This window comes from Pseudochaenichthys georgianus, chromosome 14, assembly GCF_902827115.2.
Source record: "Pseudochaenichthys georgianus chromosome 14, fPseGeo1.2, whole genome shotgun sequence".
Taxonomy (NCBI): Eukaryota; Metazoa; Chordata; class Actinopteri; order Perciformes; family Channichthyidae; genus Pseudochaenichthys; species Pseudochaenichthys georgianus.
The window spans coordinates 16,398,437-16,426,307 of record NC_047516.1 but is presented as its reverse complement, the minus strand read 5'-3'; the positions used below and the strand labels follow the sequence as shown (position 1 = coordinate 16,426,307).

Here is a 27,871-nt window from a genome sequence, read left to right as displayed (position 1 = left end):
GAGTGAGTTGGCTGGACCACTTTACGATCTGACTCAGAGAGTTTCTGCTCTTTAAAGTCAGGTTACCAAACCATGACATTAGTGAAAAAGACAGAATTGACTCGATAAAAGCACGATAAAACATGATCATCATGTTAAAATAGGACAGTTTCCTAAGACAGTACAAACGCTGGTGCCCCCTTTTGCACACAGCTTCACAGTTTGGATATTTGTATGATTGCACAAATTCTACTTTCTGATTCTGGATTGTTAAGACTTCATATATGTGGGGATGTCTTCTAAAATCAATGATCATGTCCTTGGTTTTGCTTATGTTCAGTTGTAGATAGGACTCCTCACACCACCTGACAAAGTCGTCAATGACAGGGCCGTGGCTGGTCTCATTGTCCTGGAGCCTACTAACAATTACAGAGTCATCTGCATACTTTAAAATAGTCCTATTTTCCCACCTACTTTGACACATATTGTAAAGCAGGGGCATTCAAATACAAATCTTAAAGGTCCAAAAAAATTGTTTCAATAAGACAAAGGTCCGTTTATTACGGTCATTTAAACCTTTAAAGAATTGCAACAAGATTCTTATCACGAGGTTGCAAAAACAAAAATAATCTGTATGCAGCCATTTTCATTGTTATTGTGTCTGTGCTTGATCCCTCAGAGTCGCAGTGTAAGAGCTGCACAGTTATGAATAAAGGCAGCTGCACCCTCTTTCATTCAGCATTCCCATTATTGCTTTATAAATGTCTTGCCCCTTTGTGTGTCCACTGAGGTTCAGGCCCAACACATCTTCAACAAACTCCCCCTTTGTCTCATCATAAAAACTCACAAACACCAGCAACTGAGCATTGTCAGTGGTGTCAGTGGACTCATCCACAGCTAAGGAAATGCACTGTGCATTTTTTATTCCATCACAAAGCTGATTAATCAAATCACCAGCCAGTATTTATGTTCTTCTGGTTGCTGTGGAATCTGAGAGGGGGATTTGCTTGATTTGACCTGTTATTTCCTCTTTTTGTTTGCCTTCAAACATGGTCTCCATCACTTCAGTCAAGCATTATTTTATACTTCAGTTATTATCCAGTGGAATGCCCTTACCTACTGGCCTAGTTCAATCAAAGTGGTTACTTTTTTTGGCTGGGCAGTGTAGTTTTACACACCGTCTTATTTGACTTTCTCAGGACTTAAAACAGTTTTTTGGGGGCAGACTCCCACAAAGAAAAAAATATATTTACACACGTAAGGTCATCATCTTAACAGTTTTGTATGCTCATCCGTGAGCAGAGCATCAAGTTGACGTGTATTACAGCTGAATGTGGCGATTACCATTTTGTTCAGCAAAACGCCTCACAAACTTATTAAGATCAACAGCTTTAGTGCGTTTTGATTCAATGCTGAGTACAGCCACACTGACAGTCTCTTCTCTGTCATTGTAGACCGCAAATACCTCATTCCTTCAGTACTTGGGTCAGAATGCTTCTCGTTTTGCACCGTCCCGTTCAAATGAAATCGCCGTCAATCATATTTCCACGCTCGCGCCAGGGCCGGGGGAGGGGTTACAAGACGTGCGTCTTGTGCTGCATTCACTTGCACTCGGACATTAGGGACTTTCTCTCATAAATGTCCGATGAGCCACAACTTTTCTTTCAAAACACAGCTGCCAACTGGGGTGGAAGCTGGGGTGGCAAGGCCTATTTTTAGGGTGGCAGTTGCCACCCCATGCCACCCCGGTCGGTGAAACTATAGGCTACTAGCTACAGTACAGATGCAACTAGATGAGCTGTTTACTCTCGCTCTGACTCTTTTTTTTTTTTAAACTCTCGCTCTGACTCAGACAGGTTGAAAGAGACGACACACGCATTTTTCACACCGGCATTCCGCAAACTGCGCCTCTGATACGCAGATAAGGTCCCATTCACCCTCACTCTTTGTGTCCTATTGGTTAAAAAAATCAAGAATCCAGCCCATAAGCTTATTGCTTATTTCAAATTGTTCTAAAAGTCTGCCGATTAAAATATGAGGTTGAATTGTGTTAAAAGCAGAGGAAAAATCAACAAATACAATTCTAGCATTAGATCCATGTCTGTATTTTCAGGTGAAATTATCAAGAAAAATGCTTTAGCCAGTTATAAACCAAATCTACAGCTGTAGGAGATATTTAAAAGAAACATCAGAGCAGTGTCAGACATTTTTTTTAGTAATTGATGTCAAGACCAGGATCAACACATCCTGTTACATCTATTAGTTTTCATCAACTTTTTAATTATTGTCATACTTTTGTGATATTGTAAAAATGTGGTAAAAACAGATCTGACGTCTAACAGGAACACTGTAGCTGATTATAACAGCAAGTACAGATAATGAGGTGTGAGCAGGACGTTTTCTCCACACGGCTTATTAAGATATATTCAGAGCTCTTTTCTTCGCGCCTTGTTTCATAGCTTTTCAAAAAGATGGGGACAGACGGAGAAAAATAAGTGTGCTCAAGATCATATTTGTAATGTTGTTCTTTTTTTGCATATAAACTACGTTTCAAATTATTTAAGGGAAGAGCAAGGATGATAAAGTACCTGTTTTATTTAACAAGCACAATTCACTAAAATCTTGTAGTTTTCTCTGCCATCGAGTATACATACATAGTAAACAGCACAGGCCTTTAGCTGAATGTAACAGATCCTGTGACTCCAGTCTTTTGTTTTTCTCTTGCTTTTCATGCTTCAATTGGAGGTGTAAGACTGCTCCACTTTCCAACAGATTTATTAAAGTTAAATTACTCAACTTTTCGTATAAATGTTTTTTTTCTCCTTTGCTATTTTCATGATTCAAGAGATAAGCCTTTATTGACCACTAAAAGTTTAGAGATTTACCAATTTCCAACTGGTTATATGTTACTTTCCACGAGCCAGGACGTAACCGGTATGAAACAAATAGTCATCCCGGACCAGACCCCATGTATTACGTTCCCTACTGGGCTAGGGGAACCAAAGGGAAGCAACACAAACCAGAATGGAATTGGTAAAAGTTATAAGTAGTTTTATTATATATATATATATATATATATATATATATATATATAATAAAACTACTTATAACTTTTATATATATATATATATATAATGGTGGACCAAAAATAATAAGGCATACAGCCTGGCACAACCCACATGGAAGGAATATATATGAACCTATATATTTTTAATATATGTCGCATATATGTTTAACATATATGTGACATATATTAAAAATATAGACCCCTACATATACTGTATGTCTCTGAACATATATGTAAATATATAGGTGAAGTGTATATGCACATATAGGTTGCACATACAGTAGATGCACATATAGGTTGCACATATATGCACATATATGTAAAACATATATGTGCATATATGTTTCACATATATGCACATTTAAGTTTAGCCTATATGTGCATATATATTTATTTACACCTCTGTTCAAGGTTTATACATACCTACATAAAAAAATACAACACACAAAATGTATAAGTCATTAACATACATTTATTGTCAATAAATGTCAATTATTTTGTCTGCTTTTGGCGAGCCCTGAGCTCTGTCAGCTTGTTGTTGATGGCTGTACCCAGCTGGTCCTTCGTTGTGTGTGGCCACTTCTTCATTGTTGCCTCTACAGAGAAAAGAAAAGGACATAATGAGATGACAGTGTAAAAATGCTCCAAGTCTTCTACAGACTCCAAGCATTCCACTCCAAGGTTTTGCCAAACCACCTGGTGTAGTGTACACGAGCTCCCCTGTGAGTTTATTGGCAGATAAAGCCCAAAGCCTTTATTCAAACAGATGATCTATTTTATTAGTGATTTGTTTCATATATCATTACTATTATTTTTGAATTATCTGAAAAGTCAGTGCATTACCAAATCTGTCTAAGAAGCTGCTAAGTTTACAATTATTAGTTAGAATTAGGTAAAGTTTGGCTTTTCAAAATACTGTTTAAAAAAACATGAACTTCACTTGTATACAAACAACAGAGATCATCAGCACAGGTTGTTTACCAGAAGAGCATTAAGATATGCATTGCAATCAAGAACATTAATTAAAGACATGATATGGCACAAACACAGTACAAAGGGCATGGTCATTGATTAAGGGTGAAGATGCTGGTTATTTAACACTGCAGAGGAGAACAATTAGTGTCATGGGGTTATTAACGACTACATATTCTATAACACAGAGGACCACCACAGTGGAAGCACACTAGCCCAGAAAATGGGTTCTATTAGAAGAGAGCTGTGATCAAGAAGTGAGCAATTGAAAATGTAGTGATCACCCTACAGTAGGTGCTAATCCGTGCAGATACCATTAATGGGTGTCCTCCTCACTTACCTGATGCTGATCCTGATACTACCATTGGTAGCTAATACATAGTGAAACAGCCAGGGATGGTTAAAGTAGTCAACTTGAGGCATCTCTATTAACTTTTATTTTCCTTTCTAAATTCATTCGTTTTTACTCACCGATTATGGCCGCCTTTTTCCCTAGGTCCAGGGCTTCCAGCTGCTCCCCATCACCTCGCTTTGGCTTGCCACCTAAAGTAATATTTTATAATTATTATTTTGCAAATGAAAGGTGGGTAATCCTGCTGATCTGCAGCAGCTAATGTTTACATACTACTGGCCCACACTTTAGGCTAGAGTGGTTGTCCAGGGACAAATGACACTCAAGGTTCCTTGGGGGTGTTCCAAATAGACCCATACACATTTGGTTTCCAATCATACACTCTGAGTTATGGGGGTCCTTGAAATGATAAAGTTTGAGAACCACTGGGCTAGAGTGTGGGACAATTGTAAAAAAAATATTACTCGCAACAAATTGCAGCAGCGAAAACAGAGAGTAAGAAAATAGTTCAGTTTTTCCATTCTTAGGTGAATCAGTTTAGAAAGAAAAACACATGTGTAAACTGCCTTTCTTTATTAAAGACAGGATTGATTTAAAGAGACTTTGAACAGTAGCTTTTTTTATTTTACCGTTGAGGTTGCTCTGAAGCAGGGTTTCAATGGGAAATGTGCCGAGGAGGAGAGTTCGCACCATTGCTGTGCCAGAGGTGGTATCGATGGATGCCTTCCACGCATCTCTTTTGCAAAAGACTCCTGACCCCTTCACAATTTCAATCTGCAATACAATAATACTTACGCTTTATTATGAGGTCTTTCAAATTATCATTTTCATTTTTCAGGGCCAAGTTTGCATCCCTCAACTCCTGAATTGTTGTCTGGAATTGCTGCTTTTTTTTCTTCTCCCACATTGAAGTGTCTTGCTCCCTCTGCATCTCACTTGCAGCCTACACACACACACACACACACACACACACACACACACACACACACACACACACACACACACACACACACACACACAAAACAGAGTTAAGAGGACCAGGAAGGCAGCAGCCGTAACACTCAAGTTGATTGTTTACCTTAAACAGTTACTGTTATGCAGCTAAATCTAAACTTACCTTTACAACACGCAATGGATGCAGTCAGTTACCTTTTTCTTGGAAATAGGTCTCTCCTCTTCGTCCAGATAAGCCCTCTTCTTAGCAGGACCCTTCTCCTCCTCCTCTTCATCACTGTCGACGTATCGCCAATTGGGCTTGGTAACCCGTTTAGTAGTGTCAGCCTCGTCATTGGTCACAGAGTATTCTTTTCAGACTCTTCTCCCATTCTGGTGCAGATACATCAACATTAACGTGACACAGTAGCAAACACTGTACTGCTATTTTCTGTTATGGTTGCTCGCGCCGAAAAGCGTAGCTGGCTCAACATATAGTCTACAGCAGGGGTCTTCAACAGGGGGTCCCCAGATTTACTACAGATCTGCTATTTTTGGCAGAGGTTTGGTGTAGAGGGGGGGAAAAAGACTAAATATTGATGGCTCAAGTGGTTAAATGTCTGAAAATACACATTAATGGAACATACACTGATGATAGTGCTGTCAAAGTCTATGAAGCTGTCTAAGAAATCTATGAAAATGTTTAATTTACAACACAATTTTATACAATATGTAGTGGGTGTCCCTGCTTCTTCTCTCTCTCAGCCAAGGGGTCCTTGGTCTGAAAACGTTGCCTGGTTTACAGGCTTTTGTTCATTTAATTAGTTACTAAAGCTAAATAAATATGGATAGCGTGTACATACTTGCAACCTTGATGATCCTGGCTTGATACACCGGCCACTGTCTATTAGCTCCCTTGCGTCCGCGCGCAACACGTTCTCACTCCCATCCCGTCACATATTGACGGACGGTCAGGGCCCCTCCCTGTCGCTATATTACGTACAGGGTACCCCTTGCCCGTCAGGCTTCTACGGGCAGGGCGTCCCATAGACCTTCATTGTGGACAGCGGACCCCTTGACCGTCAGGCTTCTACGGGCAGGGCGTCCCATAGACCTTCATAGACCACGTGATCAACAACGATGGCCGACCTTCGTGTTATTCTCCGTGGAAAATGCCTATTTTAAGGTTCATTTGGCCATTAAAATGCGTTTTGATGTCATTTTATGCGAGTAATGAGTTTTTATTTCTGATTATTTGTGCAGTACATGTACATGATGTTTAGTTTGCTAGTTATGACGAAGAATACTTCATGAATGTGTACACATTCATGGTTGCTAGGGTGGTTGCTATGGACGCTGCAACAGCTCCCAGACCACGTGATCAACAACAATGGCCGACCTTCGTGTTATTCTCGGTGGAAAATGCCTATTTTAAGGTTCATTTGGCCATTAAAATGCGTTTTGATGTCATTTTATGCGAGTAATGAGGTTTTATTTCTGATTATTTGTGCAGTACATGTACATGATGTTTAGTTTGCTAGTTATGACGAAGATTACTTCATGAATGTGTACACATGGTTGCTAACGTTTTTTTGGTGGAAATGTGTTTTTTCACGGCAAAGTTACCCTCTGTACTTGGACTTATTGGGAGAATCTAAAGGCAAGAACATCCCAAATATTCATTTAGGTCTTTATTTTAGACCTTTAGTGTTGCCGTCTGTGAGGAAAATACATGGGGCTCAGAGCCTCGTATTTTTAAAATCTTTTTTTCCTTCTAATTTGTTATTCTTTTCAAAATAACACACTGTTATTTACTCACCAATAACACACAATTATGCTTGCTTTTATTTATTCGTTTAATTCCATAATCTCTGGCTTTTTTGGTGTCCGTCAGGAACTGAATTTCCAAATAAAAATAACCGGAAACAGACGTAGGCATTTCGAGCGATTACCCAAGATCCTCAGCTACGCTGATTGGATGTTTTAGCCGCAAAGCATGCTGGGATTTGGTGTTTATATTATATGAAATCCGGAAAACATTTTTAAAAGAATAAAATAATACTTAATTCCGAGTGCTCTTGCTTTTCTCTTTAAAAGTCATCACATAACGGCATTGTAATACACGGTTCGGCTGCATTACATATTACAGATCTGCCGTAGTTCTTTATTGATAGAGCCCTGATGAGAAGACCTTTGGAAAAACTAGAAGAAATGTCATAAATATATCAACAATTAAAAAACATCTTCAATTTCTCTTCACACAATACGTCTCCTTGCAGTATCAACACTAATTCGGCTGACTTTTACATTTGATATAATTCATACTGTAGATAGGTTATATTTACACCATAACGGTGCACAGCTGATATAAAAGGACTGTAGTTTTTAAAGATATTACTGATTTGAATTTGATTGAATTTTGAATGTAAGAATGTAAATACTGAGTCTGAAATAGTATAGCAATATGCTGTAAAATTATATGAAAGCATGAATAAAACTACACATCTTCAGATGTTGTACATAGTGTCCTACACTAATAATACAAAGTTATTATGGCTGTGTGTACCTTGTGTGCACCGCCTAGTGGTTAAAGCATGTTATTGAATTATTGTTTTTATGTGTTCTATTTGATTAAAAAAATATTAAGAGTACATATACTTTCATAGGGGGAAAGTAGAAGGTCTGTGATAGAAATATAGAATATAAAAAAATCAAGAAGATACTATAAGTGATCTCTAGTTTAGTGCAAGATGTACAAAGATATTAATAGGAGGAGGTGCAAAACAGAAAAACGAATTAACCTTTATTTAAACATTAAATAACAGATTAAGGTCTTCTTTTAAATAAGAAAAAACTTTGGGGGTATCTATCTCCAGATAAATATTAAGCCTGACGAAGTACTTAACGTCTAATATATTGCTTTCCTGCAATGTTAACTATGTTGAAGCACTTATTTTAACTAATATTATACATATGGATTATACTCTTATGTATGTAGATAGAATAAGAAATGTGCAGAATATGACAGTTTAATGGTGGAGGTACACACATATTGATAGATGTCTTGTAATGCACTATTGAGGAACCTGTGACCCAAGTGTTTCATTCATTGCATAACTACACCGTAGTTGTGTATATGATATGTCAATAAACCCTTAAAATCTTAAAATGGATGTGCAAAATAGCCATAATATAGTCTTTAATTAACTATTAGTAGAGAATAACGAGTAATTAATATACTTTATTACTCGTTTCCATTAATGTCAATTGCAGATACATGTTTAGTCTTCTCAAGCACCAACTATCAAATATCTCTCCTGATTGTTGGCACTTGACAATCACCTTCCCTGAATTTTACTCAGGTGTAACTAAAGTCTGATTTAAGGGTTGTTTATATTTCACATCATTAATCAGAATTTGCAAAGTAACTCAAATAAGTGTAGTGGAGTAAAAATACCAGGTTAACCTCTGAATTGTAGTGGAGTAGAATTACAAAGTATCAATGAGCTGTCATGATGTGGGATGTGTGTGTGTGTGTGTGTGTGTGTGTGTGTGTGTGTGTGTGTGTGTGTGTGTGTGTGTGTGTGTGTGTGTGTGTGTGTGTGTGTGTGTGTGTGTGTGTGTGTGTGTGTGTGTGTGTGTGTGTGTGTGTGTGTGTGTGTGTGTGTGTGTGTGTGTGTGTGTGTGTGTGTGTGTGTGTGTGTGTGTGTGTGTGTGTGTGTGAGATGGATCGTTGGAGCTATGTGCAACTCAAGGCATATGCTCGAACGGGAGCTGCCTGGACGCTGCAATCATGTTGCGCACTACCCGTGCTGACTGTTCGTACAATGTCCCACTGTCTGGCTGCCTGCATAAAGTCAAGTGCTCGGCGCAGTTGTGGCGAAATGTCGCTCCTCTGTTTTCATTTAAACAGCTCCTTATATCCGTTAGCGCAGCTAGCTAGCACCAGATGCTAACAACAACAATACACGTAAGGTCTCTCTCTCGCTCGCTGGGGCCACACATACACACACACCCTCCCGGTCCTCCCAATAGCCAGTCGGTGCCTGCCGGTGAGCGTGGAAGTGTGGTCTGCTGCAAGTAGTGTTAATTTCGTCAGCTATTTTTTAATTTAGTTTTAGTCTTAGTCCTGTGTTAAATTTCCTTTTTAGTTTTAGTCATATTTAGTCACCTTCATCCTGTTTTTATTTAGTCAAGTTTTAGTCGACTAAAAGTCTGAGCATTTTAGTCCTATTTTAGTCGACTAAAACAGTAAACATTTCAGTCAAGATTTAGTCGACTAAAAGTCTGAGCATTTTAGTCTTATTTTAGTCAAAGAAAACTAATTATTTTAGTCTACTTTTTGTCAATGAAAACTGTTGAGTCTTTTTTAGTCATCAGATTATATAGAACATTTCAGTCAAACTAGTCTAGCCTAGTCTATATATAAATAAATAAGATTATCTTGTCCTTATTTGATGAAAAACACAGGTTGAATGATTAAGAAAGCAGCTTTGCAGAGAGTATCTGGTCAGGTTTGTGGTGTTTTTACCAGCTGTTTTGCCACATTACTTCCCTTCTGATGAAACAATGCATTCGCTTTTTTTCTCCGCCTCATTGTAGCGAAAATGGGCCCAAATATCACATCGTTTCTTTCTCCCTAGCAGTGGTGGCTTTAGACTTTTTCGTTGTCAGTCATTTTGACGGACAGGATCGTAACATTTCCGTGGGGGGGGGTTAACGCGACCACTGCTCCTAAGCCCTGTTGTTGCCATTTTATTTTCTGTTAAATAAGGTTAGTTAGACCCGAGTCTTCCTGACAGTTCATATTGTGCCGCTGCCGGAAATGGAACTGCTGGTTATCTTTGATAATATTTCGTCTCCTCATTTTTCGTCAACGAAAGTAAAGAGAGATTTTGTCATAGTTTTTATTTAGTAAACTACATTTTCGTCTCGTCACTTTTCGTCAACGATATTGCATGATGATTTCGTTACAGTTATTGTTTACTGCCGTCGGTGCCGTCTCGTCATCGTCTCGTTTTCGTCATGGAAAAAAAGGTCGTTGACGAACATATTTCGTCATAGTTTTAGTCAACGAAATTAACACTAGCTGCAAGCGGGCAGCAGGAGCGGGGCTGTCAGCATCAGCTTGTAGATGGTATTTTAAACTCGATGCGCTCTGAAACTACGGGGCGGCCGAGGAAAAAAAATACACATGCGTTAAAATAATTAGTGGCGTTCATTTTTTTTGTGTTAACGCGTTATTAACGCGTTAACTTGACAGCCCTAGTGTTTTAACAATAATGTACAATTATCAAATATTTAATAATTTACTAATCTTAAACTGATCAGCTGACATCGAGCGGATATAAACATCCGGTTCCGGTCCTGGGTGAAATAACTAAACTAAAAATGTTGCTTCATACAATAAAACATACCGTAATCAAACAATATTGTCTTTATACATTGAATTGTCTTGGGCAATCCGCAAACCTCAATCTGAATTGAATGGAAATAAGTAGGCCTACAATGATTAATTCATGTAGTTATATAGAACTTTGGAATAATATGCACATTACCACATTACCTTGCAAAGACCTATATGTAGGCATTCTGTATGACATATATGCAAAAATACAGATATATGAGCTATATATGAGGCATTATGTAGGAGATATATGCAAATATATGAACCTGACTTTGGCATATATGTGGAAATATATGAGCTATATATGACACATATATCTCCTATTAATCCACATATATGCACATATATGAAACTGAATATGGCATATATGCAGCATATATTCTGCATATATTTGCCATATATTGGCATATATGTTCATATACTTTCTTTCCGTGTGGGAAACAAAGGGCAAAACACTGGTGGGCAACAACCAAAGGAAAGAGAACTCCAAAAGGGAGTTTTACAGCTTATACAGCGTAATAAGTATTACCCAAAAGGGGAAACAAAACCTCAAGTTAAACGTGGTACAAGTAAATGAAAAGGCTGCACAAAAACACAGCTGCTGCTAATCGACAGGCGCTAACCGCTAAGCTAACCTGGGTCTTCTTAACACACAACACTAAACACAGAACACTACTTTAACACACTGCTAAGCAGTATAACTAAACGCAGAGGATTCACAGTATTTAACGAGCACAACGAGTAAGCACAGCAAGAGGCTAGAGGCATCTGTCTCACAACACAGAGCCTCCAGAATGATCTCCGTCCCCGGCCTTTGTACTCCTCCCCCGGAAGATGTGCCGGAAGCAGGCAGGGATTGGATGACGTCGGTCCAATCACCTCTTCGGATGGTACGAGGGCGGGACGGCCAATGCCATCGGGGCAACCGCACAGCTCATTTGCACACACACACACACACACACACACACACACACACACACACACACACACACACACACACACACACAACAGAGTTAAGAGGACCAGGAAGGCAGCAGCCGTAACACTCCCCCCCCCCTTAAGACACAAACCCACAGGTTTTGTGAAACTAAACACACTACACTAATCCCACACTAACTCAACCTGGACAAAGCATCGGCCAACACATTCTCTGAGCCCTTTAATGACGGATGTCTAACGTTGTAGTCCCGCACAATCAGAGCCCATTGCATGAGACGCTGGTTGTGCTTGGACACGCTGGGGCGGAATATGAAGGGATTGTAACATGTAAACACCACAATTGGCCACAGGCTGGGTCCAACATAAATCTTAAAGTGTTGCAGAGCTAACACCAACACTAGGATCCGATAAACGAGCTGACGCTCTCGGGTTACCGGCAGAGTCGAAGTCGAGAGGCTTGTCTGAGCCGGCGTGTTGCGCTGGTCTCACGACATCCTCACGAGGGGAAGCCACAATTTCTGGCTTCTCCTCGGACACAGCTTTATCTGGAAGCACCGGCACAATCAAAGGATCAGACAATGGAACATCAGAAACACTTTTACTCGCCTGTGCACGTGTATGGGTAATCAGGCCAATACCGTTTGGCGGGCCGGGGACATATTCTGCCGCTGTTCTTTACGCTTCAGCGCTGCACAGTTGGCAATGACATGTCCAGGTTGGTGACAGTATACATTATACACATTTAACGGCTCAGGCGATGGTGCGGCAGACACACGGCGTGACCTCTCAGTAGAGACAGGAGAAAACACAGATTTATGCGTCAACACATATTCATCGGCTAAAACAGCAGCAGCAGCAGAGAGAGAGTTTACCTTCTTTTCATGCACGTACATAACAATGCGATCGGGCAAACACTTCTTAAACTCCTCCAACATAATCAATTCCTTCAGAGAAGATTAATCTGTAGCATTACATGAGGCAATCCACTTAGCTAAACACATTCCCTTTTACCTAGCGAACTCTACGTGCGTTTGATCAGGACTCTTCCTATGGTGTCTAAACTTCTGTCGATAAGCTTCAGGAACTAACTCATACACTCTGAGGATGGCAACCTTCACTAAGTCGTAATCTAGACTATATTGCTGGAGGCTTTGTGTTGTGAGACAGATGCCTCTAGCCTCTTCGGATGGTACGAGGGCGGGACAGCCAATGCCATCGGGGGAACCGTACAGCTCATTTGCATACACACACACACACACACACACACACACACACACACAACAGAGTTAAGAGGACCAGGAAGGCAGCAGCCGTAACAGGTATATAAATTGTTTAAACATGATTTATGCACTGTCCAAATATGTCTGAAGATATATTTTAAAATATTTGAAATGCACAACAGTGTCATAAATGTAATAAACAATATTGAAAATATATTCCGGGGCGGCTGTGGCTCAGTGGATAGAGTGCTGGACTTCAAATCAGGGGGTAGCAAGTTCAAACCCCGCTACAGTCAGCATGTCGTTGTGTCCCACTTCACTCCAAATTGCTCCTGTGGGGATTGTCCACAGTACTGAATATATGTAAGTCGCTTTGGATAAAAGCATCTAACAAATGACATGTAATATAATATTGTTTCTGTAATGGAAAGGCAAAACTGTTTATAGTTCAGCCGACTGCTGAATTTTCCTTACATCTTTTTCTCATCTTTGCACACCTGTACAACTCTGCAGGAAGCGGTTATGATTGTCATATTGCTGGTTTAGAAAGTACCAGAAATGATAGCAAGGAGCCACCCCAGGGTGTCGGACAGCTGTGATGGGAGGGGGGACCACAAAGTCCGCTCTCTACAGCATTGAGCAATGATTACAAATAAGTTTGCCAGCGGAAGAAAATGTCACATTTACCATGTTTGTTAGTTTACGTTTCAGCAGAGGACAGCTGCTGAAGTTTCTCCTGTGGAGGCAACATCTGTTTGAACCTTAAAGTGATGAAATGTACTAATCTTAACCGAATATTAGACTAAACTGTCTGACAGGTTTCATTAGAGCGGAGCCCCTGAGAGGTAGGAGAGAGCAGTCGATCGGCCCCTTGTGCTTCAGATTGCAGTGCAGTAGGAGCCCATCTCATCTTATAGTGGCATGAATGGACTTCAGATGATGGTGAAAATTAGATTTGGCCCCTAGGATTGAATTTACTTAGCACAGATGAGTGCATTTTCCACATCAAATTTGCATTTGATGCGCTTAGAATTTGGGAAAGTGTATCTGATTACAAACAAATTACTTGGTGCAATATATTGAGTCTCGGTGAGCGTTCAAGTCTTTCCGAGGCTAGATGGTTGTTCATCTCAAATCTGTGATTCTATACTTTATTATTAATGTATGTAGAGACAAGAGGTAAGCAGACGTGTGTGTTAGCCTGTTGTTTGCAGGAGGACCTCAAACGTGTGTGTGCATAAGTCGGATTGTGCAGGAGTGCATCCGTCTGTCTGATGTGAATGAATTGATGTAGTCTATATGAATACATTAGTGTCAGAGGGGACCTGTTATTTCCTGTTAACAGACAGGCCACTGAGAGCCACACACACTCTTTACATCCTCCACAAAACACGCTCTTGGCATCCTTTCAGCATCACTTTCAGATATTTTCCCTGTCCTTGTACAGAAGATTCTTTAATGGCTGAAGGTGAACACATTCTGAGTTTCATAAGATAACAGGAAATGATGAAGCCTTAAAATAGGTTATAAGGGACTCGTCTACAAATAATTGGTTTGCTGCCATGTCTTAAGGTGCGATTCACAGAATGTACTGATTGGGTACACGGCCATACAGTTTTGTTGCATCCAATGGAATGTCTAAGCGTAATGGCAATTAAGCTTGTATGAGTCATTTGGAGCCAGAGGTCTTATGGGGGGGGGGCTCATGATGCCACTTAAAAGAGGAAAAAAGCTAAGCCCAGGATTTCTGAAAGGATGGAGAGCAGAAATATTTTTGTTTATTTACAGTAATGACATTGTTCTCATTCTTCTTTTTCACATGCATTTTCAAAAATGTTCAATAGGGTTGCTTTATTCACTTATTTTCCATTTAACAGCTGACAATGCAACCTGTCACTGCTTCCCAAAAAAAAGTCGTTCGAGCGGTCTTACTCTTTCTCCTTCTCTCCGAAGACACTTGTATTTTTACTGTTGCTGTTTGTCTATTTTTGCTGCTTTCTTAATTATACTGTTTTTGCAATTGCTTTCTTTTGGATAGATACTCCAAATGTCTGCATATAGCCTAATTTAAAATGCATGCATTAAGTAAAAGAGTGCCGAGACGTTGTTTGCATAGTTAGGTTGCTTTGAGAATAGCAGGGTTTCTTTTTATTGGATTATTAGATTCACTATACAGGTTCAGCATCTGCTAATAGCTGCGATTTAAAGGTCCCCTATTATACTGTTTTTCATCAATATATTATAGGTCTCAGATATATGTCTCTGAAGTGTTTGGCTCCAAACACCAAACAGATCATTGCAGCATCCCATAATCCCCTCTGTTTCAGCCCTGTTTCAAAAGTGCTGATTCTGTGTCTGTTACTTTAGATGAAAATAAGGAGCCCCTCCCCACGCCCCTCTGAGAGATATTTGGTTAAAAAGAACACAATGGTGCTCTAGGAGGAGATTCAGGTGATAAGGTGTGTGGGGGGGGGGGTTACCTTGGTTGGTGATTGGCTAATGGTTACACAAGCCAAAAAATCGTTATGACATAAAGTGGTCAAAATCTGATCAGCTCGTTTTCAGACAAGTTTTTATATAAATGGATCAGGACAAAAAGAGAGGGGTCTTTGTTACTGAGACTTTCAGAATCTCTTTAAACAGAGGGGGCACATGTTTATGTTTAAAAGACATGAAAAAGTGGATTTTGCACAATCGGTGACCTTTAAGGCTGAAATCCAGCGGGGCTAGACATTTAAGTCAACATCAGCAATGACCACATACTCTCAGACAATAAAAATGTCTGATGATGAACATGTAACATGTTTACCATGTTCAGCAGCTTAGCTTATTTTAGCATGTGACTGTTCAGTACAGTATCTTATTCATTCTCATCAAGGGGAATAAAGAGGTGTGTATTGGCTGTTATTAGATGCATGTGTGTGAAGGTGTGGGTCTTCATGTCTGCCTTTTTAATTCTCAAAGAAAGACACCACCTCACCCCCCTGCTGAAATAGAGTCGAGAATAGGGGTTAAATGCGTGGCCACTGAGTAATTGTTTTCTCCAGATGTGATTGGAATAGCTTCACGCACATTTAATTAACGAGCCTTATTTTTCACAGTTCCGCGTCTTAGGAAGACCATTATTTTTGAAATAAGTTGTCACCTTTTGTCAAGTAGTACCTTTTGTCTCGACGGCCGCCGTATAGTTTAATTTTCCTGCCGTACTCAGATACGTAAATTGAAAACTCATAGAGGTGTTGAACCACGTATGAGATAATGGTATAATATGAAATCATTGGTGCTGGTTATGCTGCCTGAATTGCTAATGGAAGAATGAACTGTCAGTCAGGTGTAATCATTTGTATAGTTGTTTTAATATGGACATTAGGTCCTGACAAACCACTTCATTATTTGATAAGGAATATATCTGCTGATAGTCGATGTTGCTACACATTGTTGAGACTGACTGACGCTGAGTTAAAAAATATCTGTAATAATTTAATAAGAACATACATTTAACAATTTTCTCTTTTAATTATAGATACAAATACTTAATATCCTGCTTTTGCTAACTTTTAGAGGTTGAAAATGAATCCTCTATCACACAGATTTTGTCATGTAATTTTTGTTTATTCTGCAAATCTAAAAAAGTTTCAAAGCTTGAAAGCAAGTAAGACAAAACTTCCATTTAATCTCATCATAATCTCAAACATATACAGTAAACAAGAAGAACAAAGCAATCCATATAAATGTATAAACATTGTTAAATATGCATTTATCCCTGAGTTAACGTCATGACTAATGCTTGCCGATGGTTTTATTAACACTAACACGCTTGTGAGTTTTCCATGTGTGCAGTCAAGAAATTGTGACCATTACAGCGTCAATCAATCGAAAAATGTGTCACTGTAAAAAAAAAACTCAAGCAATGCTCATACATACAGTACATGCTTTCTATATACAAGTCTGGAGTCAGACCAACATGTTTCACTCTAGTTAAATAATGAAATACCTATAAAGGTTGGATGGTGTTAATAAGTTGGGATGGTTATTTCAGTTTGCACCAATGACCAGCCAACAGCATTTAAACCATTCGGTACGCTACCAGAAGCTACTATAGCCTTGTTGCTAATTACTTAAAGGTAAACGTAACCCCAAAGTTATTACTTGTATATCAATTATTTCCATCAATTGACCTTTCATTTGTGAATAAAATAATAGAAATTAAGTAAATGTGGGCCATGTTCAACAACATCCATTCACAACTGGATAATGAGACACAACGTAGTCTAATCTATCCAGTTATATTCTCACTACTTCCCACACACATGCATTTTCCTATAACCATGACTATTTAAAAAAGTGCTGTCGTATAAACAGACTATCCACGGTATGATCAATAGATACTAGAGCTGGACTGTTGGGTGTGAAGCACTCTTTAAACACAGATGTAGGCTTGGATTTGTTTATAATTTAAACTCACTTACTTAAAGAGATCTGTTGTTTTCATGAAATACATTATGCTATAATAATATTAATTAAGCTTTATTTATATAGCACTTTTCATACAACACATGCAGCTCAAAGTGCTTTACAAAATGACACATCACAAGTTGAAATCAAACAACAAGAAATTCCCCCCCCCCATTTTGTGTTAAGAACTTTAAAAGGTACATGTGGCAAAATATAAAATGTTATCAGGTTAATAGATACAAGGAGGTAAAATGTATGATAATAAAACTAAATAAAATAAATAATGGTTTCTCTCTGACATCGATAACTGAGTCGATGCAACAATATAAAATATAAAACCCCATAAAACAAAGTGAACATATAGGTACAAAATAAATAAAAAGATTAAGACCTATAAAATAAATAAAACAATATAAAGGCAGGTAAATAATAAAGACTAAAAGAACATTTAAAGTGGGGGCTTGCTAATAAAAAGCTAATCTAAAAAGATGTGTCTTTAGCTGTCGTTCAAAAATGTCCACTATGATGTTTATTTCTTGAATGTTTCTGATCTCAGAGTCTCGAGATGCCTGAAATGTTTCCTCCCCTCCTCAGGATGAGAGCAGAGTGAAGGTGACGGTGATGGAGGTGCAGCCGGTGGACCACAGGGAGTTCAGCCGGAGACTCCTCAGCAACATCCGCAGATTGTCCAACTGAACCCGGTCCCAGTCATCTGAAAGCTGCCCCGGTGATTAAACTCTTCTTCCACTGGTCTCTGACTGGTGTCCGCCGCTTCCCTCCAGCCAGATAACAGCCTATCTGAGACAGCAGAGGGCCGGTGATTCATCGCGTTAAATGGCAGCCAAACAAAAGACTGATATTTAGTTGCTCACTTCCCTCAGCGAGCCATTTGTGAAACACTGCAAATGGCATGGGAATGACTTTTACCTTTTCTTTATTTAATGACATTTTAACAAAGAGCTTTGGCTTTCTGATTATGCATAACTGTGTTCTAGACCTGCTTACAGTTGTATCATGTTTCATGTGTATCATACGTGGTAAGTTTGAAGAGTTTTCTCTTTTTTATACAAATGATTCATCTCTTTGGTTTCCAATCTGTGGCTCAGTGTTCGTTGAGTGAGATTTTATTTGATTTTCATTGTTCCGTTTTAAAGCCTTTCATTTCATTTCATTTTTATTTGTCCCGCTCATGGTACGCAAAACCAAATGTACAATAATTGCCACAAAACATGACTCTACCATTGAGCGAAAAGGAGCAGGGAGAAGAATAAAATCTTATGTGACCTGCCCCTTTCTAAAAAAAACAAATAAATACAAATAGATGGTCTGCCCTTCATAATAATATATATATTTTTATTTTTTTTCACAGCCAAACATAACAGTATCTTAGGATACTAAGAGAAACACACACAAAAAAATACTTATTTCCCCCTTGACGGTTAACGGAAAGAAACAAAACAACACCAAAACATCACATGTATAAGGAAAAGTGCAACACCCTCATCTGAGTCCTACTGGAGAAGAAGGTGGAAAGCGACGCATGATGATGATAATAATAACAATAACAACAATAACAATGGCAAATACAGAGGAGACATCACATCAAAGACATCAAAAACAGAAATATTCCTAGACACTTTCGTTTTAACATGTGCTATGTGTGATTTCCATGTCAGGTTTTCATCCAGCGTCACACCTAAGAATCGAAATTCAGAAACCCTTTCAATAAAAACTCCATCAATGGACAGTGAAATGTTTTCATCTTTTTTTCTATTGGCAAAAACCATAAACTTCGTTTTATTCAAATTTAGGGTTAACTTATTTTCATCAAACCATCTTTTAAGTTTGACCATTTCATGTCCAATACACTTTGCTAAAATGTTTAAATCATCTCCTGAACAAAATAAATGTATTGCAATAATGTTGACGTTTCACATATGTCATTGATGTACAAAATAAAAAGTTTAGGCCCTAAAACCGAGACCTGCGGGACACCACATTCTATGTTCATACACTCCGATGTACTACCAGCAAATTCTACATATTGTTGTCTATTATCTAAATAACTTTTTAACCAATCTAGAACTACTCCTCTCACTCCGTATCTATGTAATTTCTAAATTAATAGGTAATGGTCTATGGTGTCAAATGCCTTTTTTAAGTCAATAAATACACCTATTGTGTATTTCTTTCTTTCTATAGCTGTTGTAATTTCTTCTGTTATTTTCATTAAAGCTAAAGCTGTCGATCGATTTTTCCAAATCCATACTGACTCACTCAATAACTCATTTTTTTCAATAAAATTATCAAATTTTTGGACAAACAATTTCTCAAGGACCTTTGAAAATTGTGAAAGCAAGGACACTGGTCTGTAGTTGGTAAATTGGCTTTTTTCCCTCATTTTAAAAAGTGGGATAACTTTAGCTATTTTCATGCTATCTGGGAAAATACCTGTCTGAAATGAAAGATTAAAGATGTAGCTTAGCGGTTTTATTATGCAGTCAATAGTCGTTTTCACTATTGTCATGTTGACCCCATCACTATCAGTCGAAGTCTTATTTTTGCATTTGTCTACAATGGATCTAATTTCAATTTTGTTTATCTCTCCCAAAAACATTGACTGCAACACTTTACTTCCCCCAATTCCGCCATCCTCTTTTTGCCCATCGTGTTGTTTTGGAATAGTCTTTGCAAGAGGTCCGACATTTACAAAAAAAGAGTTGAATTAATGTACCACTTCATTCATGTTTTTTACAACCTTATTTTTGTTATCAATGAAGTGACTGGGCAGGCCAGTGGATACAGATTTATTTCCAATAACATTATTTAAGATTTTCCATGTGCTTGATATCATTTTTCTTTTCTTTTAACATATTATTATAATATTCTCTTTTTGCTTGTCTCATTATAACTGTCAACTTATTTTTATATGCCTTGTATTGCTTTTCAATTGCCTTTGTCCTACATTTTATGAAGTCTTTATAAAGGTTATTTTTCTTCTTGCAATCATTTTGTAAGCCCTTGGTTATCCAAGGCTTTTGATGATAAGTACCTTTATATGTACGGAGTACAGTGGGACAATGTTTGTCATACAGTGATATGTAGATTTTCAGGAAGGACTCATATGCAGCATTTACATCTTCTACATAAACCCCTCTCCACTCTTCCTTTAAGAGGTCACTCCTAAATGTGTCTTTTGCTTCAGCAGTCCTTACCCTGACATATCTACTGCGAGTCTCTTCCTTCTTTTTCTTTAATTGCCAATCATATGCTACAAATACAGGTAAATGGTCGCTTATGTCATTTATTATTAGCCCACTCTTAGCACTCAAATGCACTGACATTTGTAAAGATATTGTCGATCAATGTTGCACAAGTTGATGTTATTCCACTGGGCTTAGTGATTAGGGGATAAAGCCCCCTGCTGTACAATGCATGCAGGAAATCAGAAGTTGTTTTGTATTTAGATACATTTAGAAGATCGATGTTAAAATCCCCACAAATAATACATGTTTTATTTTCATTTAGGCCATCCATTAATACTCCTAAACTATCTTTAAAAAGCTCTACATTTGATCCTGGTGCTCTATACGCACAAGTCACAACAACATTTCTCTTCCTTTCCATTTCAATTTCTATAGTTATGCATCCCATTAAATCATCAGTCACAATTGACATTTTTTCAACCAGTGTGCATTTTAGGACGCTGTCCACATAAAGAGCCACACCCCCTCCTCTCTTATTGGTTCTGTTCAGGGGCGGACTGGCCATTGGGAATACCGGGAGTTTGCTGTGTGTGGGCCGGAGGGCCAAAAAAAAAAAAAGCATAGCATAGTGTGTGTGTGTGTGTGTGTGTGTGTGTGTGTGTGTGTGTGTGTGTGTGTGTGTGTGTGTGTGTGTGTGTGTGTGTGTGTGTGTGTGTGTGTGTGTGTGTGTGGTTAAAACACATCAGCCACACCGCTCTTTAGCCTTTCTAATGATTCTGAAGGTAAACACAAGGCGTGTTGCCTCCTGGTGCTGCAGGAGCTCTCCAAGTAGAAGTCCACACTCCAAATAGGTCTGGTCGGGGACTTGAACCGGCGACCCTACGGCTCACAGTCCAAGCCCCTACTGACTGCCATAGATTTAGTCCCTATAATTTCGCGCTCAAAATTTACCAGATTGATGCATTTAACTTCAACATTTAAAAAAAAAAATCTTCCCGGGGGAGCTTGCCCCCGGACCCCCCTAGAGGAGGTGAAGTCCACCACCTGCCCACACCCCCTGTTAAATTGTTTCACCCACATTGAGGATGTTTGACATTTAACATTTGATGTTAAATACAATGCTAAGAAGAGCGCTGTAATGATCTGTAGAGCAAAAAGGGATAAGAACCTTTGTTTTCCAACATTCTACCTATCAGCGCAGGTGCTGTCTGTTTGCTGTAACACTAAGTATCTGGGACACATCATCACAGATGAAATGGCTGATGATGATGACATGTATAGACAGCGGCGTGTCTTATATATACAAGCCAACATGTTGTACAAATTCATCTGTCGATTGAATGTTTCTCATAACTCTGTCATTATGCTGCTTTCAAATCCGTGTTTCAGTGCTGTACGATACCAGTCACCTCTGTGGAAACATTGGTATAACTGCCTTTTTTAATTTATATTTGAGTGTTGTATGTTTTGTAATAATGGACCAAGAGTCTCTTTAAATAAAGACGACGATGATGATGATGATGATGATGATGATGATGATGATGATGATGATGATGATGATGATGATGATGATGATGATGATGATGATGATGATGATGATGATGATGATGATGATGATGATTGATTCCTACGCCCATGTTTTATTCCATGTGTCAAGTCAGGCAAATTGGGTCAAAATGTTATTGCATCAATTCAATGATCTGTTAACATTAAAATCACTAAATATATGCTGTAACTATTTTGCTCTAGGCAACTCAAGGGCTCAATGTGATTATATCCAAAATAACATAAAATGCATAGGGTTTTTTGTTAAGTATCATACTTTCGGCGCCGGCCGGCCGATACATGCCGCGCATTAAGTGGGCCTTTCTGTCAATTAATCCCCAGGCCACTTTTTCCCCCCAGTCTGCCCCTGGTTCTGTTGATATGGTGTAGCACGTAACCCTCAATTTGGAAATCAGTGACTTCGTCTTTATTTAGCCAAGTCTCCGATATGGCAATTACTTTGAATTTACTTTTAAATGTATGTAGGTATTCAGTGATCTTATTAAAGTTTGCATACAGACTCCTGCAGTTGAAATGTATTAAAGAAAATGTATTTTCAAGTCCAACATTGTCATTAAATTGATCATCGGTATAATATTTACACGAGTCACTTATATGATTAAACACATGATTCTCTGAATTGACATCATAATCAAAATTGTACATGTTATACTCTGTGTTGTCAAATCCGGAAAAGATTCCGAGTGGCTCAGTCATGTATGTGTTGTTATTGTTTTCCATGTACGTCTGCAAGGAGTTAACTCCCTCCACACATACCTGTTCATTCCTTTGCTCTTTCATGCCGATCAAGCGAGTCAATTAATGTCTTTACGTCCGACATCAGCTCACATCCTGGGGTTCTCCGGTTCCTGGAGCGGTGTGTCTGCCATCCTGAAGCCTGAAGAGTAGACTCCAAGTCCGGTTCTCCTGCTGGACTCTGCATGTTGACACCATACTCCAGTAGACCCTGTGCCGCATCTTGTGGGTTGTTAAACACCCTGACTTTTCTGTTTTTCTCGAAAAATTTCAGTTTGGCAGGGAACAGAATGCGGGATTTGATGTTTCTTTCCTGGAGCTGCTTCCTTACTTGTCTGTATTTTGCGCGCTCCTTGAACACTTGGGTGGTGAAGTCCTCATCAAAGAAAATCCTGCAATCTTTCACCCTAATGTCCTTCTTTGCCCATGCGGCTTGTAGCACCCTTTGCCTCACGTTGTAGTTTTGGAAGCGGACTATTATTGATCGGGGACGGTCTGTGCCCAGTGAGATGCCCCGTTGCCCGGTGCGCTCTCTCAATGGGAATTTCGCCGCTCACATCCAGTTTCTCGCGTATTAAGTTTTCCACAAAGTCCATCATGCTATTTCCCTCACATTTTTCGGGCACTGAATAAATCCTCAGGTTGTTCCGGCCTTCAAGTTCCTCACATTTATTTTCCAGTTGCTTTTGCATGTGTAAACTGTGAAGGAGTACTTTTGTTATACCGATTTTACGGTCTTCATTTTCTGCGATTCTTAATTCTGCTGCATCCGCTCTTATTTTCAGCTCTCCGAAGCCTTCTCTCAAGTGGTTTATATCTTCCTTCAATACTCAAATTCCCAGCAGTTTCCATGCGGAATTCTCTGATTTCTTTTCATATTTCAGAGAGGCCTTCCCCTCCCTCCTCAGGTATATTTGCCTCAGGCGGATTCATTGTGCCGGTGTTACCGAACAAGATGTGGGCCGAACAACTGGTGATATTCTATAACGGTATATTCCAATCTTGATTCCAGACTCAAGGTCCATATCACATACAAAAAGACAAAACACACATCAATAAATAAGATAAAAAGCTAAACACAAAACAGATAAAAACAAACAGATAAAAACATAAAATCAGTCCAATCACAGACACACATGCTCACTGTCTGTATAGGCTGTTGCGCCAATGTCTCCAAATCATGGAAGAGAACCGGGTAGAACTCTTCAGAGGGTTAATTAAAATCAAGATAACATGATTGTCCGAGTCTTCCAGGCGACACATGAATTTGTACATTAACTTTCTTAAAAGGGCTTGACAAGTAGGTACCCCCAAGTTAACAAACAGCTGGATGGCACTGTGCCATCTTGGTACCCTCAGCAGCAACCGTAAAGCATCGTTGTATGCAACTTTTAGTTTGTGTATGCTTCTAGCCTTGTAGTTACTCCACAGGTGAGCCGTGTACAATGGTGTACAGAAAGCTTTAAAAAATGATACCTTGACATCTACAGAGCACTTGTGAAACTTCCGCATTAATATGTTTGCCTGGGCATACAGTTTGCAGCGTTGTCTATGGATGTCTTTGTCATCTGTGAGATCATCAGAGTATACTATTTCAAAGCAAATGCCTATGACTATAACATTTATATTATATGGCTTAAAGTGTACATACATTTGCTCACATTATAAAAGATGGTCGGGTTGAATTGCTCTGACTCTTTTAACAATGTTAATGTGAGAAAATAACCTGTGATGAGAAGATTCATCGTATTGACCCGTGGCTCACTCATAACGCGCTTGGCACGAGGGATTGTTGCTATTGGGACTCGGGTCTGAGTCCAGCATGAACTTTTTTGTTATTTTCATGTCGATGGACACTGAATAATATTTTTGAATAGAGGATTCATAACATTGTTTGCCTAGAACAAAATTAATGATCAAGCAGCATTTTAAATTCTAAATATCCCTGCAAATGTAGCAATGACATTTCTGCTTCTATCTTTGCAAAACGAGTAAACAGTCAAATTTGATCTGGATAAGTGCGGCAAAGTGCAGAATACCGTTTTGATAAGGGATACATGTGTGTAGTCTTGACTCTTTAATATTCCTTTCATTTCATTTCAAACCTTTATTTATACAGATAAAATCCCATTGAGATCATTGATCTCTTTTCCAAGGGAGACCTGTTCAAGTAGTTCCACATGAAACATAAAAGCATAAACAGAACAACAAAAGGACATCATACAGCATCATAAAATTATCCACATAAACAGGTACCAATAGCTTCTGATTGACTAGCATCCAACCGAGCTTTAAAAACATTTAGTGGCACCAGATTGTTCAGTTTCCATTTAATTTGCAGACTATTCCAAGACAGAGGAGCTGCGCATCTAAAAGCTGTCTTCCCTAAGACAGTCCTAGCAGTTGGCTAGGACTGTCATATTAAACATGATCGCTGGTTGATAGCCACAGAACTCGTATCACAGTTTAATCTGAGCGGATCACTGTTTACTACAGCTCTCCACGCTGTGTGTAAACAACTCAGACAGACTGTATGTTTCACTAACAGATGGTATGAAAGTATAAACGGGTCTCAAATCAACTCGACATGACATTAATAACGATACATGATACAAATATAAGACTGATAACAAGAACAAGCCACAGAAGTCGTATCCCAGTTTATCCTGGGCGGAGCTCTCCACAGCTGAAGACTTCTCCACGCTGCTTTCAAACTGTGAGTAAACAATGTGTGCTTCACTTGGAGGCTGTCTGAAGGTGTACACAGGTCTCAGATGGACTTGGTATCACATTAAGCATGATATTCAGTAATAAGTCTGGCAACAATAAATGGTTTAAATTATTTATTCAAGCTTGCAATGTTTTGAACACACATCCCCAGTCACCTCGTGTGTCTTTTTGTAGTCCTCGCTGTACGCGTCCGCATATCGGCATCGCAACCACAACCTCACACACTGGTACTGAAAGTGCATCAAAGTGTTCCTATGGAGCCAAATATACCAAAAGATTTATGTAAACGACAGAAGAAGCGATCGAAATGTGTATTTACTGGTTATTCGACAAAGGCCACGCCCCTGATACATCTGCCTATAGAGAGGCGAAGTCACGCCCATCTACTTCCGGCCCATGGGACCCCGGAAGCGAAACATTTACATTGAATTCAATGGAGAGAGAAAACGTATCTTTTGATCCCGTTTGAATTGTGCCACGAACTACACATATGATGTTTGTCAATCTTAAACAATAAGTTCCATGTCAAAAAAGTCACATTTTGTCGTAAAACTGTTGAAATATAAGACTATGAAAAATACGCGACTACAAAGACTACAAATCCCAAATCCCATTCTGGCTCGTGTAAGTGATGTCACAGGCGATAATTCTCCAAGTGGTTGCGACTCGTAATTAAAGCGAAGAAGAAGAAGAAGAAGAAGAAGAAGAAGAAGAAGAAGAAGAAGAAGAAGAAGAAGAAGAAGAAGAAGAAGAAGAAGAAGAAGAAGAAGAAGAAGAAGAAGAAGAAGAAGAAGAAGAAGAAGAAGAAGAAGAAGAAGAAGAAGAAGAAGAAGAAGATCTCATAACTGATTTATTCCCTCCAATAAATAATAGATTGCTAAAAATAAATTCACTTTTACAAGATGCATGTGTGCTTTGTACCAGGTTGTAATCACATAAGTGATCAAACCACTTGCTCGTTCTATCGATTGCCGTCTGATGAAAGGACCAGGAGTCGCTGGATCAGACATATCAGGTAATATACATGTTGTGCATGATGGAACATAGTCAAGTTAGCTACCTAGCTAGTAGCGATGAGTAGCGAACACGTTAGTTAGCATTACATTACTTAGCCTTGTCATTTTTAGTAGCCTTACCATGAAGTTATTATTTTATTACATGAAGTAAGAGTAAGAGTAGTCATGATGGTAAGTATTTCGTGAAACATTTGAAGAGTAGCCTACTGGGCCCTCCACCGGGTGCTAAGGAAGCAGTCAGGGAGAGTCGAAGGCAGGCAGGGAGTTTGCATGACAGATTCCTCTGGACGTGTTTCATTGTGATGACAGTAAGGGTGAGTCAATCTGTTTGTTGGAAAGACAGTAGTTGAGTGATTACTGAGAGAAAATTATTAGAAGAGATAATTATTCAAAGTGTTGTTACTTTAAAGTGTTGTTACTGACCTTTTTCTCTTTTATTTCCTTTCTCTCACCTGTAACTGCTGAGACCCTGAGGAACATGCACACTGACCTGCTCTGGCAACCTGATTTCCCCTGTACGTAATAGTATTTGGTTATGGTATATTATTTATATACATCAAAGGCACAATGCACCCCCCAGAGACACACATGTATTGAGTGTGATATTGTGCATAGGTGATGTGAAATCATCTTTACACACTAGAAAACTGTAGGAGTGGCAACTTGTTTTGAAATTGAATTTTTAATATCCGAAAATGAAGTTGATCTGTTTTCTTTATTCTTCTCTCTTCCCAGCTCCATCCATCACTGTGCTCTGTTCCTGCAGGTCCTGCTTGCTAATCATTATGCTCATATGTTTTTACACAATTACAAATAAAGTCAATGTATTGTATGACATGAAGTTGTGCTTCATTCGGAGTCAATAATACATTCATTCTGCCTTCAACTGCACAATGATTGTGGACTGCACCGACATCCATGTAGCTGCCCCCCAGTAAGATGAACCAAGCAAAGAGGGTCGCCATCATGTCCAAGGACATCCAGCTGGCCCGCCGCATCCGCGGAGAGAGGGCTTAGGCTGACCTGAGACCAGCACACCCAAACACAACGGCTCTTTTAAGAGCCACCTACAGTTTCAAAGAGTTGCAATCCTACGTTATTATAATGATTAAACTGGTTCATGTATCACTTAGTTTACTGAACCGTGATGAATGAAAGAAATGAGTGAGGTAGTGGTTTACTGAAGTTACAAAGACATTAATATATGAGTAACAGGTCAGTGTAAACACAAGCTTCTGTCAATTATGGATCATTCAAACTATATACAAATAATATGTAATAAAGTTCTAAAATA

General features: G+C 38.9%; 1 protein-coding gene across 1 annotated transcript in view; it reads left to right on the top strand.

The window, feature by feature from the left end:
- LOC117459026 (replication protein A 70 kDa DNA-binding subunit-like) overlaps positions 1 to 22,641 on the top strand; it is a 63,331-nt gene extending 40,690 nt beyond the window's left edge. Inside the window, exon 17 of the mRNA XM_034099857.2 lies at positions 17,919 to 22,641. Within this exon, the coding sequence (XP_033955748.1) occupies positions 17,919 to 18,020 (102 nt within the window). The 3' untranslated portion in view covers positions 18,021 to 22,641. The remainder of the gene's footprint in view (positions 1 to 17,918) is intronic.
- The last annotated feature ends 5,230 nt before the right edge of the window (positions 22,642 to 27,871 follow it).